Source organism: Perognathus longimembris, chromosome 21, assembly GCF_023159225.1.
Source record: "Perognathus longimembris pacificus isolate PPM17 chromosome 21, ASM2315922v1, whole genome shotgun sequence".
NCBI classification, from domain to species: Eukaryota; Metazoa; Chordata; class Mammalia; order Rodentia; family Heteromyidae; genus Perognathus; species Perognathus longimembris.
The window spans coordinates 29,496,347-29,511,571 of record NC_063181.1 but is presented as its reverse complement, the minus strand read 5'-3'; the positions used below and the strand labels follow the sequence as shown (position 1 = coordinate 29,511,571).

The 15,225-nt window shown below is 37.4% G+C and overlaps 1 protein-coding gene across 3 annotated transcripts in view; it reads right to left on the bottom strand.

The window, feature by feature from the left end:
- The window catches only part of Rnf170 (ring finger protein 170), a 30,621-nt gene that overhangs the window by 14,423 nt on the left and 973 nt on the right, over positions 1–15,225 (bottom strand). For all 3 annotated transcript variants that reach the window (XM_048330493.1, XM_048330494.1, XM_048330492.1), the window contains 3 exons: positions 10,237–10,380; positions 6,091–6,166; positions 3,513–3,621 (listed from right to left, as the gene is read on the bottom strand). In XM_048330493.1, the coding sequence (XP_048186450.1) occupies positions 3,513–3,621; positions 6,091–6,166; positions 10,237–10,380 (329 nt within the window). The remainder of the gene's footprint in view (positions 1–3,512; positions 3,622–6,090; positions 6,167–10,236; positions 10,381–15,225) is intronic.

Below are 15,225 nucleotides of genomic sequence, written 5' to 3'. Positions count from 1 at the left end.
ACATTTCTGTACTTGTGGGAAAGAATGAATCCATGAATTTCAATATCAATTTAAAAGCTAAACAATTTATCTGATGTCCATTCTCACAAAGTGGCATATTAATTTTTACTGAGTTCTTTGAGCAATCTAATTGCAAATGAGAACTACATGAAAACAAAAGTTATTAATGTGTTGACATCACTATTACTGCCTTTAGTGATGTTTTTACTATGTTTTCACACAAGAACTCCACCTGTTTTAACAGGCACTAAATTTAGCCTCCTGTCTTTTTGCAGAGTGGGCTGTATGTAGTCTTGTTTTACAAATTATGTAACAACCACTTGCCTACATTGTATACAGCTATGCCTACCCCCCAAGCAAACACTTTAGTTAATTCAAGTCTGAGATTACATGTTTGCTGTTTTCCTATTTTTCAATTTTCTCCCTACATATAAAAGGGTATCACCTAAGTAGAGTAGCAGAAGAGAGGACTCAATCACTTTCATCTGGGTAACAGTTTCTCTAAATCTGTTCATTTGCAAGATGAGAATAAGACCTGATAAACCTACTAGGGAATTCAAGAATATAGGTTACAACTGCAAAAAAACCTGTCTGTTATTGTTTTTTTTATTAGTATTTGCTGGTTATGCAAGGTGATAAGATAGAAGAGCACAATTTAGGATTATCAGTATATTAGCTAAGCCTGAGTTGACAAATAAGTTTGCTTGCCAAAACTCTTTGATTGTTAACCCCTGCTTGGAGAATTGTGCTAGAGGATGACTGAGAGCATCTTCAGACTCAAAGCAATGTCAGATGGATTAAAGGTTCCTGCCTTTTCTAGTGGCTACTAAGTTTTCCCAGTCTGAGACTAGAAATGTATAGCATGCTTGCATAGCACAGTCTCAAGCTGGATTCCATAGCCAATACTACGAAAAAACAAAAGAAAACTACTCATCTGATCCTTCAGTATATTGTAGTATAATTTCCAACATATGACTAAAACAAGAAAATAATTAGTACAGTTCAGGGAAGGTCATGGGTCAAGGTTCTTGTGAGAAGAACCTTCCTGTCCTGGGAATGAATAACACAAATTAATTCCCATATGATAAATGCTAAGTGAAATGAACTTCATGTTATGGAAACAATTGTTATATCACTGTTGTGACTACTTTCAATGTGCTATGTGAAACCGTAGCTTCTATTATTTATGATCCTGTATCCTTTCCTGTGGTTGTACGTGCACTATCTCTGTATCTTATCTGAGTACATTGGAAACCGTGTATACTGGTATTAGAACTAGGAAACTGAAAGGGAATACCAAAATCGAGAGACACAGGGTAAAAAAGACAATTACAAAAGCAATACTTGCAAAACTGTTTGGTGTAAATGAACTGAACAGCTCATGGAGGGGTAAGGGGGAGGAGGAAGGGGGGGATGAGGGAGGAGGTAACAAACAATACAAGAAATATATCCAAAGCCTAACGTATGAAACTGTAACCACTCTGTACATCAGTTTGACAATAAAAATTAAAATAATAATAATAATTTGGGCTGGGAATATGGCCTAGTGGCAAGAGTGCCTGCCTCCTACACATGAAGCTCTCGGTTCGATTCCCCAGCACCACATATATGGAAAACGGCCAGAAGGGGCGCTGTGGCTCAGGTGGCAGAGTGCTAGCCTTGAGAGGGAAGAAGCCAGGGATGGTGCTCAGGCCCTGAGTCCAAGGCCCAGGACTGTCCAAAAAAAAAAAAATAATAATAATAATAATTTGTTAGGCAAAAGCCATAGGAAAGCCACGGATAGTGCCCTGCAATCCTAGCACATAGGAGGCTGAGGAAAGAGTATCTCAAGTTTGAGGCCTTTGTGGGCTACAAAGTGAATTCAGGACTAGTGGCCTAAAGTACATTTCCAAGACCCTGGATTGAGAAACAAACAAACCAGGTGGCTCACACCTGTAATCCTAGCTACTCAGGATGCTCAGATTTGAGGACTGTGGTTCAAAGCCACATTTGGTATGTATGAGGTGATACCCTGTCCTATATATTAGCCCTTTTTATTTATTTTCTGTAAATTCAAAGGGTAAAAAAATCCCAATAACTTCTTTTTCTTTGTCAGTCATGGAGCTTTGAACTTGGGGCCTAGATGCTGTCCCTGAGCTCTTGTTCAAGGCTACTGCTCTACCCCTTTGTGCCACCAGTTTTCTGGTGGTTAACTCGAGATAAGTCTCATGGACTTTCTTGCCTGGGCTGGCTTTGAACTGTGATCCTCAGATCTCAGCCTCCTGAGTAGCTAGGATTACAGGCATGAGCCACCAGCACCTAGCTTTAACTTTTTAATAAACAGAAAGAAACAGTACTACTAATAAAAAAAATAGGTGTAATGACTGGACAGATCTAAATAGAGCTTAGTTCTCAGAATGTTCTCTATTGTGAAAGCTACCCCATCACATAGAAATCAGCATAGGACTTGAAGACAGATGTAGGTTTAAAACCTGGCCTTAGTTGGGTATAGTGGCTGTTGTCTGTAATACTAGATACTCAGGAGGCTGAGATCTGAGGACTGTGGTTCAAAGTCAGCCCAGGCAGGAAATTCCATGAGATTCTTATCTCCAATTAAGCACCAAAAAAGCTGGAAGTAGAGTGGTAGAGCATGAGTCTTGAGCATAAAGGCTCAGAGAAAACACCCAGGCCTTGAGTTCAAGCCCAGGACTGACAACAACAATAAAAATAACAATAACAACAATAAACAAAACCCACAGGGGACTGTGTAGGGGAGGATAAGTGGGATTAGGAAGGTGTGAAGGAAAGAATATTGAGGGGTGAAGGGGATGAGGTATAGTACAGATGTGTATGTATGAAACCCATCAATGTTTGAAAAGGGAGTGGGGGTAAACTTGTGCAAAGCACACAGTGCACATTCGTGGAATATGAAATCTACATGTACTACTAATATATACTAATTAAAAATAAAATAAAAATTTTTAATTAGAAAAGAGAAAAATTCTCAGCATATTACTTAGCAGCTGTGTTACCTTTTATTACATTTCTTAACATTTTGGGGTCTCAGTTTTTAATTGTATGGGTCAGGTGACATGAAGTGACATACGGAAGTATTGTTCAATAACATACTCTGTAAAGGAAGATAGAAGTAAGGGAAGGCCAGGGTTCTTCAAAAAACAAACTCTATGCCCTGGAAAGTTTGGATAATAACTATCAAAAAGTGAAGAACAAGGAGATTCAGTAAACTACTATGTAAAGAAACACCTTGCTTTTGACTCTGAAACTGAATTTTTTTTAACCTTTGAATTCACAAATGCCAAATATTAAGTAATAAATAAATAAATATATATTAAATAAATAATGTAATATTTAAATGCAAAATATACTTAGTCAACAAGTAGAGCAGGACATCAAAAGGAGTCTGTCCTACTCAAGAAATGTGACTGAAAGAAAAACAGGAATCCAGCTCATGTACACAAGTAGGTCTTGGTATAAATACCATTTCACCTAAGTATATATCATTGTTTGCTTACCACAGAAAAGATGTCCACAGTTCGTTTCCACAGGGAAAGAGGCTTGATGTAAGCAGATTGGACAGTACATTTCAGTGTAGAACTGCTGTCGAGCAGTAGTAGGTACACCCTGGTGAGAAGACATGTGTCCACATCACACTTCACACCCAGAGCTATTAACAATGACAGTTTAGACATGCAATATTTAAGGTCATATAGGTCTGATAAACTTATGAAGCTATGTTGAGGCTTTATTTCTACCTTCTTTGTGTGTGTGAGAGAGAGACGAAGAGATAGAGAGAGAGAGAGAGAAAGGCAGAGAGAGAGAATGTGTGTGGCAGAACCAGGGCTTGAACTCAAGGCCTTTGTACTCTCACTTAGCTTTTTCTCTCACAGCTCTCATTCTGTCACTGGAGCAACACTTCTAGTCCAATTTTCTTGGTAGGTACAGTCTTGAGAAGTTTTCTGTTTGGGGTTAGCTTTAAACCTCAATCATCAGATCTCAGCCTCCTGAGTAGTTCAGATTACAGGCGTGAGCCACTGGCTCTTAGTTTACCTTCATCTTGAACACAATTTAGGGAAAAACCTTGATTAAAACTTAAAATGTCAGCTTGAATAAAAAATAAGGGGGTTGTTATTTACTTTTTCCATATTGGTAAGGTATTCTGAGTAACGAGTATGAGCTCCAGCATGAGGTGAAGGGTAAGAAATACCAGGCCTAGAGTGTAGCTCCATATTTCATAGTAGAATGCCTGCTTAGCACTTGTGTGGCCTTGGGTGCCATCCTTAGAATCACCAAAAAAGAAAAACAGATGTCAAAGGCAAGATATGTGCTTTAAGTGGTGGAACACTTGTATAAGCAAGTTGCTAAGTTCAAACCCCAGTAGTACAAAAAGAAAAAGAAATCTAGACCACTAAGTATCAAACAGTTTTGTAGGTGTTCTCCTTTTTTCCTTATAGAAATTGATTTTTTAAAAAATGACCAGTGCTGTCCAATAGAGCTTCCTGAACAGATAGATGTCTTTTATTTGTGCTATTCATCATGGTAACCCATATCCACATGTGGCTACTACACACTAGAAAAGTGGCTACTGCACCTAAAGTACTGAACCTAATTTTTAATTAAAATCTAATGACTTAGTTAATTAATTAATTTTTGTTGGTTATGAGGATTCAACTCAGGGCCTGGGCTATCTCCAAGCTCTTTTGTTCAAGGCTACTGCTGTACCGCTTTGAGCCACAGTGCCACTTTTGGTTTTCTAGTCGTTAATTGGAGCTAAGAATCTCACAGACTTTCTTGCCCAGGCTAGACTTGAACTGCAGTCCTAAGATCCCAGTCTCCTTGAGTAGCTAGGGTAACGAGGCAAGCCACCAGTGCCCAGCAATTACCTTAAATTTAAATAGTCACATGTTATTGGTGGTTACCATGTTGAACAACACAGAAAAGGCCAATGTCAGTAGCTTAATACTAATCTGAGGAAGGTGTGAGGTAGATGAATGGGACCACAGAACAAAGAAGATCCAGTATAGCTGAGCCTCTTTATATAATCGGTAGTATGAATTTAAGTAAATTAGTCATCTAATGTTTCAATACATATTATTAGAATAGTCACCTTGTTTATCATGTTTGAAGATTAAATAAGATGCTTGTTTGTGACGTTACTTTGTAAATTATAAAACACTATTCCGACATGAATAATTGATAACATAGTTCTGTAAAAAAAAGTACTATTAATAAACTGAAACTATTTTTGTGTCAATGAATTGAAATTCCATGATCATAAGATTTTTTTCCACAATTTAGTGAAATGAATTTAGTTCACAATTAAATTTCCAGTGCCTACAATGTGTGGCATAAGATAGAAGTTCAAGAAATATTTGTTGAATTGGTAAACTAAAAAACTTTCTTGGGACTGAACTTTGAGTAGGAAGGTATTTTTTTCTTTTTGGTGCTATCTTCAGTCTCATTCTTGAGTAGCTATGATTATAGGCATGAGCCATTAGTACCTAGCAGAAAGCATTTTCAATTTTTGTTTTTGGTGCTTGCTATCTTGATTCAGATATATACAATATCCCACTTGTTCCAGCCTTTCTAAACTATATTTCATTTCTGGTTCTTAACGATTTTATTTGGTAAAAAAGAAGAGGCAGAGTAGGAAAGTTTTTTCTTTGTCTATCCACTTTGTTAACTTTCACCACTGAAGAAAAGGGGAGAGGAGACAATGAGCAGGCACCCTTCCCAGTCATTTCTTTGAAGGATATATACATTAAAAAGTAGAGTTTCCACTGCATTTCAGTTAAGGTCACATTACAGTGATTACAGTGATTGTTACAGTAAATCAGAGTGATTGTTTCTGTACAAATAAATAATAGGAAGTTTACTGACTTGTCAGTAAAACTAAAAACATGAAAATATCTGACCAGAATAAAGCTAGGCAATTTGCTTAATCTGAAAATATATAATCTATAGACCAATTTAAGGCAATTGGAAGAAGAAAAAAAGCTGTAATTTCTCAAAGTAATTTACAAATGTTTCATCATAACCGCATCTGCAAGGAGAGTTATAATATCCATTTATATAAATGCACATATAAAGTACCTGTTCTGTTTGAAGTTGTTCTCGAAGTACCCTTACTAGCTCTTGATTTTCTGGGTGAATGTTCTGATGTACATTTCTGTTAAATAGAATATAACAAATCTTGATTGTAAATATTGTCACATTAATGTGTTTTCCTTTGTACTGTCATTTTTGGCTCAGAATAACTGGTAACTTATTATCCTTAGAATAACTAAGGATATACAATTTTATTCTAATTCCAGGATTTTACATTCCAGGCTACTCTGTGGTGAGGTCCTCCTCACCAGTGATCCTGGATCACTGGCTAATATTAGGTTTAACTGGCAAATAAAAAAATCCAGAGGCCTAGCACTTTGGAGCTTTGTGTAATGGAAAGCTCATAAATAATATAAACAATGTGATGATTATATAATAGTATAAGTACAATGTAAATATAATAACTAATATAGATAACATACAATACATTATGTATAATATATCTTTATTTTTATAATTTATTATTAGTTATATAATATATAGTAATATATAGCATATATTACATATGCTATATATAATAACATGTAGTAAAACAAGCATATAATAATGTAAATATAACTATATATAGTAATATAAAAATGTGCTGATTAGCACATTTCTTTTTTGAAATGCCTTTAAAATATGCATTTCTACATATTATTATACATATCTATGCTCTTCGACATTTAATTCAGTCCTCTTAACTTTTCAGGTTTCTTTCTTTCTTTTTTTTTTTTTTTGCCAGTCTTGGGGCTTGGACTCAGGGCCTGAGCACTGTCCCTGGCTTCTTTTTGCTCAAGGCTAGCACTCTGCCACTTGAGCCACAGCACCACTTCTGGCCATTTTCTGTATATGTGGTGCTGGGGAATCGAACCCAGGGCCTCATGTATATGAGGCAGGCACTCTTGCCACTAGGCCATATCCCCAGCCCGTTAACTTTTCAGGTTTGAGGGGAGAGGAAGCAAAAAATATCACATGGCTTATAGAAAAGCCAGAACCAAACATGCTACTAACATCTGGACATTAACATGTAAAATGGAGGAGAGAAGATTAAAAAACTGATGGCTGGTATAAGCTGATGGTATGAAACAGAAATTAGAAGTGGCTGCTAGGCTGCTGGATGTTAAGATTTACATGTCAATCATAGCTTAATTTCATTTAGCTATAGACTTTTCTCTCTAAGCTTAAACATTAAGAACCATTTTTAAATCTATACGATCTTAAGATTAATCTATACAAGAGTGTTTGCTTTCTGTGTAAGCCACATCCAACAGAAGCAAGAACTCCAATGTTCTAAAGGGATAGGGAAAAACCTAAAGATATCCATCCCATAATTATTCAATGTTTAGTAAAATATGCAGATTTTATAAAAGAATGCTAACAAAATATAACAAATAGTTCCGTTAATATTTGACTTTAAAAGCAATTTAATATTTGGCTTTAAATTGCTTTTAAAGTCAAATATCTAAACAATAGTGAACCATAAAGGTAATGAAACTTCTTTAACTACATTGAAATATCTTAAGTTTTGGTGGATTTTCACAGGCACAGTGGTCCTAATTACTAGGGAAGCTGGAATAGAGAGGACCATGGTTCCAAGATCTACCCTGGGTAAAAAGTTCACAAGACCTCTCTCTCAATCTATATAGAGCTATACACTGTGGCATGCCCTGTCATCCTAGCTACTCAGGGAATGTAAATAGAAGAATCACTCTCTAGGCCAAAATGGGAAAAGACTAAGATGATAGGCATGGCTCTAGACGTAGAGTGCTTGCCTAGCATGGGCAAAGCTCTGGGTTCAATCGCTAGGACTGGAGGAAACAAAATACGAAACAAAACACCTCTTGTGTAGCAAAATATATTATCAAAAGACTGAAAAGACTAGGTGCAGGTGGCTCACACCTGCAATATTAGTTACTCGGGAGGCTGAGATCTGAGGATCAAGTTTCAAAGCCAGCCCAGACAGAGAAGTCAGTGAGAGTCTTATCTCCAATTCATCACAGAAAAAGCTGGAAGCAACTCTGTGGCTCCAGGGGTAGAGTGCTACCTGTCAGCCAAAGTAGCTCAGGAACTGCACCCAGGCCCTATAGTTCAACCCCCAGGACTGGCAAAAAAAAAAAAAAAAAAGTGAAAAGGCAATCCATAGACTGGAAAGAAAAAAAAGTTTGCAAATTATATATCTAGCAATAATGAAAAACAAAACAAAAAAAGGATTGGTCAAGTAGTAGGTCAAATCACGGTCCAGAGTTCAATCCCCAGAACTAGTTTCTCCCATTTTGTTGTATGAATAATATTCAAAATACAGAAACTACAAAATAATGGCAAGGATACTTAAAATTAATCTTATAAAATTATCTTAATGGGTTACTTTACTATGCTTTTGTGATTTGTGGAGTTTTTTTCCTTCATTCTCATTCTCTTCTTTATAATATATATCCTGACTGAAATTTTATATCCTTTTACAAAAATTTCCCTAAGCCAATGGTGGCTGAACTCATTCTACTCTTTGCTATGGTGAGGTTTGTTTTTTTTTTTTGCCAGTCCTGGGCCTTGGACTCAGGGCCTGAGCACTGTCCCTGGCTTCTTTTTGCTCAAGGCTAGCACTCTGCCACTTGAGCCACAGCGCCACTTCTGGCCATTTTCTGTATATGTGGAGCTGGGGAATCGAACCAAGGGCTTCATATATACTAGGCAGGCGCTCTTGCCACTAGACCATATCCCCAGCCCCACTATGGTGAGTTTAACCATTTTAGATTATACATATAAATGAAATCATGGAATATTTTTCTTGTATTATTTTCTTGTATTATTTCAGTTAGCTCTGTGCCCTCCAGGTTAATTCAGAGAATTAGGTTAATTGAGAGAATTTTTATCTTATTTTTATACAAGTCCTGGGGCTTGACCTCAGGGCCTAGACACTATCATTGAGATTTTTCACTCAAGGCAGCACTCTACAACTTCACTTCCAGTTTTTTGGGTTTGGGGTTTTTTTTTGTTTTTGTTTTTTGGTTTATTGGAGATAAGTCTCACAGACTTTCCTGCCCAGAATAGCTTTAAACTGAGATCCTCTGATCTCAGTCTTCTGAGTAGCCAGGATTACAGAGGTGAGCCACTGGTGCTTGCAGATTTCTCGCCTTTTAAAGTCTGTATTGGAGCCAGGCATTGGTGGCTCACATCTAGTTACTCAAGAGGCTGAGATCTAAGGATTGTGGTTTGAAATCAGCTCAGGCAAGAAAGTCTGTGAGACTCTTATCTCCAACTAGCCAGCAAAAAGCCAGGAGTGGAGGAGTGGCTCAAGCAGTCAGTGCTAGAAAAAGCTAAGAGACTGAGTTCAAGCCCCAATACTGGCACACATACACAAAAAATATGTATTTCATTGTGTTACACATATGCTTGCTTCTTCTTTAGCCAGTTTTCTTTCAGCGGACGTTTGGGTTTATTCTATATGTTAGATATTGTAAATGATGCTGCAGTGAGCATAAGGCTGCAGATATCTCTCTGACATACTGATGTAGTTGCCTTTAAGTATATATAGAAGTATATTATTATAATTTTTTGTGTATGCTAATACTGGGGCTTAGGCTCAGGGCCTGGAGTTCTGCTTGGCTTTTCCCTCAAGGCTAGCACTCTATCACTTGATTCATATCTCCACTTCCTGCTTTTTGCTGACTGAGTTAAGCATCTCACAGATTTTTGTGCCCTTGTTGGTTTCAAGCAGAGATCCTCAGATCTCTGAGTAGCTAGGATTACAGGCATGAGCTACTGGTACCAGATCTTTTAAATAAACATTTATCTTTTGTTGGTGACGGTGGTAGTAGTGGTTTGAACTCAGGGCCTCACACTTGGTAGGCAGACACTCTACCACTTGAATCATGCCTCTATCCCAATGAAAATTAATTATTTTAAATTATGATAATATATTGGAAATAGTAACATTTTAATCAAAATATGGATGATAAACTCAAATATTTTCTGGTAGTACAAAAAAATATATTAGCATTCAGAGTTCAATTAAAAATGAAATAAGTTAGTAAGTTTATATAATCACTGAGATCAGCTACTTGCTTTAGTATTATATATCACTAGAAGAGAATCAAGAGTTGGTAACCCTTGAAAATACAGTGTCTGAATTCATCTGTCCTTTAGCCTTACCTGAAAAGTGCATATACCAGGGTAGCAATCAAAGTGAAACTGACCACAACAGCCACAAGCACTTGGTCACTTACTCCTTCTATAACTGAATCTTCATCCAGTTTCAAACTCTGAACTTCACCTTGAAATTTGGCCATTCCAGGTCTAAAATATGACAAACAAAAGTTACAAGTGACACAGTAGGAAATGAAATGTACCAATAAAAGCAATTTATATCACACTTTATATTTATAGATCTGATTTTAACACACTTAATATTCATAACATGTTCCTAATGTAGACTATATTGCACACAATTCTCATAAAGACTCATTAATGAAAAATTGCCAGAAATATTACTTTGGAGAGAATAAAATCGTATTTCAGCTATTGTATTTTATCATCCATTTATATCTTTTATGACAAAACTTAAAAAAAATCCTTTCCTTTTCAGGTTTAAGCTCTTTTAGGAAAAAGACACTCTTCTTTCCTAACTGCTCTTTTGTAAATGAAGTCTCCAAGAAGGTCATATCTTTCTCCTTTGGAGCACTGAGTACATATGTCATATGAGAGTTACCATGTTTGGGAAAGGAATTCTATTGTAGTCTTCTATAACTATTTCTATATTTCCTAGGATATACTCTGTCCACTGGGAGACCTAATAAATACTTGTCTAAATAGAAGTGACTTACCATTTTTACAGTGTTTGCTAGTAATTTGAAGAGTAAGAGCAATGGGACAGTTATGCCTATACTTAAGACTATGTGAATTAGTGAAATATAGGGCATATATGTCTATAGGAAGATTACTTGAATTAATGAAAATTCTGGTGCTTGAAAAATTATTGGCTTGAAATGAAGCTCAATGGTTCAGAGTTCTTTCCAGTATGGAACCATTATGAGGCTAAAGTTTCTTAAGAGTGGAAGGAAATGTAATTTCCTTTTTATATTCTAAATTAGAGAAAAATGGCTCTACAAGGGAGACAGCCTAATCACACTGGAGTCCAAATACCACAGGTAATTCATGATTTTAGATGGAAAAAGAGCCATACAATTCTGTCTTATAAGATATATAAGGAGAAACGAAGGAAATATATTCAATTGAGTAGGTATGATATTATAATTTAAAGTTCTGCCTTGATATAACTTACTGCACTGAAAAGTTTTATTCCAAATCACCATTATTTAGGAGAGTCATGTTAAGAGAAAATTTTCAGTATGAAGTGAACCTGAACTAGCTAATAAGAAAATTACCTACTGCTCTTGGAAGAAAGCTAAGCAAACTAGTAGATCAAAGATGTTTCCTCATCTTTACACATAGTAATAGCCAGAGAGATCAGGAAGTTGCTAATGATAGGTTCCAACTGCCCATTATGAAGGTGTGTACCAGTAAACTCAAAGTTCTAGTTTCAGTACCTTCATTCACAAGAGCAGCCAATGCTGGCATTGAATTCGATGTCCTCTAGCCTAAGTCTCCCAAGCACTTGGATTACAGGCATGCATCACCTTGCTTAGCTAAGTCTTGAAGAGGAATTCCAGAATTAACCTGACTACAATTTGTTTTTGTACAATTTGTTGCTCTAATTTGTTTTTCATAATTAGTGCTCTCCTAAAATAAAATGGTGTTACTGATTTTTGTCTGATAGTAACAGGTTCTCAATTGTTGGTGCTCAGACCTTGAAAATCAGGACTTTAGTTCCAGTTCTGTTACTACAGCTATGACCTCACCCTCTCAGGACCTCTCATTTTCTGAAAAATGTTTAAGTTGGGCTTCATGAGCTCTTCAGCTCCTTTCACCCTACATTTCCCTGATTCAGAGTTTTCAACACAGAAAGTAGGCAAACAAGATAAAAACCAAAGGTTAAAGAGGTTGATTGGGGTACAGGACTAAAGAGCCAGACCATGATTTCCCTCAAGATACAGTCCTATAGCTTAAATTCTTCTCATCTGTGTACTATTTGAACATTTATAAAAAAAAATCCAGTATTTACGTGCTCTGCTGAGATGCAATTAGCTCTAAAAGACTCTTCTTAACCACTACTTACCCATTCTCAGTTTCCAGTGGACTGCAGGGAGTGTCAATTGCTAAGCTCTCTTACTAGTTATGATTCCTTTTCAATCAGAAGCTATATCTTATTCCCTTTAGCAGTGTGCCGGACCTTGTATGTTATAGGGAGGAACACTAAATGTGGTTATTAAATGTACAGAACATAATTATTTCATGGGATATTGTCATATTTGAAAATGAAGTTTTATTTTTGTTTTGGCAGTAGTGAGGCTTTAACTTGGACAGGGCCTAGGTGCTGTCCTGAGCTTTTTCACTCAAGGCTAGCACTCTATCAATTTTGAGTCACAGCTCTACTTTGTTTTGTTTTTTGTTTTTTTGGTGGTTAACTGGAGATCAGAGTCTTACAGGATTTCCTGCCTGGGCTGGCTTCAAACTGCAATCCTCAGATTTCAGCCTCCTGAGTACCTAAGACTATAGGCATGAGCCACCAGTGTCCAGCTAAGATTACAAAAACAAAACACAGTTGATCTTGGGAAGTATGGGGTGTAACTGATAGAAACATGAAGAGGACCTGGCTTTGCTATTGCTTTGCTGGCTAAATCTTACTATTACAAAGCAGTCAGCCAGCTGTGTGCTTCTATGACATATGAGTGTCAGCTTCTTCCTATCTACAACACAACTTAGGTGGCCATTTTTTTGAACAAAAAAGCCTTTATATAATATATAATATCACGAAGGTAAAGCATTTAACATATTATATGGCTCATTCTACAGGTTGTGAATAAAAAGCTCTAACATTTTAATTACTATTATTACCTACTATCAAGGAATCAGCAGAACTATGATCATGCCTTATGAGTAGTGCAATAGCTGTACAATTTAATCTCGAATTCTCTTTAATCAAAGCTTCAAGTACATGTTTCCTGAGAAGACAGAATGAATTTGGAAATACCATCATATAGGACACCACCATTTTCCCATGGATGGGCTATACTAGCCTTTAGCTTACAATTAAGATGTAAGGAGACAAATAAGGTTAAGTTCAACTCTCCTCTCCTGAGGCTTTCCCTTAAGTTTTCAGGGAAAGGGACAGACAAAGACATACACACATGTGTCCCCCCTCCCACACCCCCCAAAAAATAAGGAGAAACAAAAAATTTAAGGACTTCCTAGAGCAAAGGAGAGATTCAGTGTCTTTCTTCAAACTCATTTAGAAACTTGATGATTATGGCTTCTGCAATTCCATTTAAGAGGCTTTTAATTTTACTTGTGGAGGCTAATTTGTACTATGAAATAAGTCTTAAGCCGGGTACTACCTAGCTACTCAGGAAGCCGAGATCTGAGGATTGTGGTTCAAAGCCAGCCCAGGCAGAAAAGTCCCCATGAGACTCTTATCTCCAATTAATCACTCTAAAACTAGAAGTTGAGCTGTGGCTCAAAGTAGTACAGCACTAGCCTTGAGCAAAAGAGCTCAGGGACAGCACTCAGGCCCTGAGTTCAAGTTCTACAACTGACAACAAAAATCTAAGAACAAGCCGGGCACTGGTGGCTCAGGCCTATAATCCTAGCTACTCAGGAGGCTGAGGCTTGAGGACCTCAGTTCAAAACCAGCTCAGGCAGGAAAATCCATGAGACTCTTACTTTCAATTAACCACCAAAGAACTGGAAGTGGAGCTGTGGCTCAAGCAGTAGAGTTCTAGCCTTGAGTGAAAAAGCTAAGGGACAGCATCCAGGCCCACCCTGCCTCAGTTTCTCACACACATACACACACACACAATCTCAAGAACACCACAACACCACAAAAACATTGTGGATTCACAGTCAAGTTTGGAAAAGGAGGCATTATGTTAATTTTATCAAAGCCTTGAAAACCTAAGCTGTCAGAGAGAAATGCCTACTACTCCACAGTCCTCCATCAAAGTCTTGCACCTGGAGCATCCACAGCCAAAGGCAATTGGTATACACCAGCAAGTGGTACACACTAGTCAGGCTGAAGTCAATATAGCTATCAACTACTTACTTGCCAAACAAGGAAGAGTCACTTAGAGTGACAGGGATTCTACAGAAATCAACAGTATGGAATGCAGGAACTCTGGTTTGACTAAGACCTAGAGGCACCAAGAGAGGAACCAAAGGCAGAAGACTCAATCACAGTTGCTAAAGCGTTTTCTTTCTTTCATTTAAGAATTCTTGCAAGAAAGACTACTGAAAAGACTTCTGGTAAATTATTTTTAGATTCACAAAAAATCAATTATATATGAGCTGTCAACTAGTACTCCATGAGGCATCACTAAAAACTTTATGGTGTCTTGACAGTTTTCAGTGCTCAATAAGAAACCTACCCTCTCTCCCACCCCCCAGTGCTATGGATAACTCCTCTCCCCCACCCCCAGTGCTATGGATAATACCCAGCACCTTTGTTAGACAAGTCCTCTACCTCTGAACTATACAGCTTTAAGAAAACCTACTTTTGAATTGGGTTTCAGAGGCTCACACCTGTAATAGGAGGCTGAAATCTGAGGATGCTGTTTCAAAACCAGCCAGGCAAGAAAATTCATAACTCATCTTCAACTAACCACCAAAAAGCCAGAAATGGGGCTCAAGTGGTAGATCACCAGCCTTCAGTGAAAAAGCTGAAGGAATAGCACATAGGCCCGGAGGTCAAGCCCCAGGACCCAATCGCCGCCCCCCCTCCTCCCCACAAAGAGAAAAGGAAAAACAGGAAAGAAAACCTCTTAATAGGAAAGGCAGAAGGGGGCCTTAGGAGCTAAAAATGTGGAGGAAATTAACTTTGCAGCACTTTAAATCCAATCTGGCATTATCTCATAGTTACACATACCACATTGGTCCACAATTCTCCTAGGACTCCAAGGCCCGTGTCCTGGAAACCAGCATGTTTGCAATGTTTATACTACTGTTCATAGTACCTTTAAACTGACACACATCAGCAGAATGGGATGTAATGCCAAATTCACAAATGGAATACTAGAAAATAATGAAAAA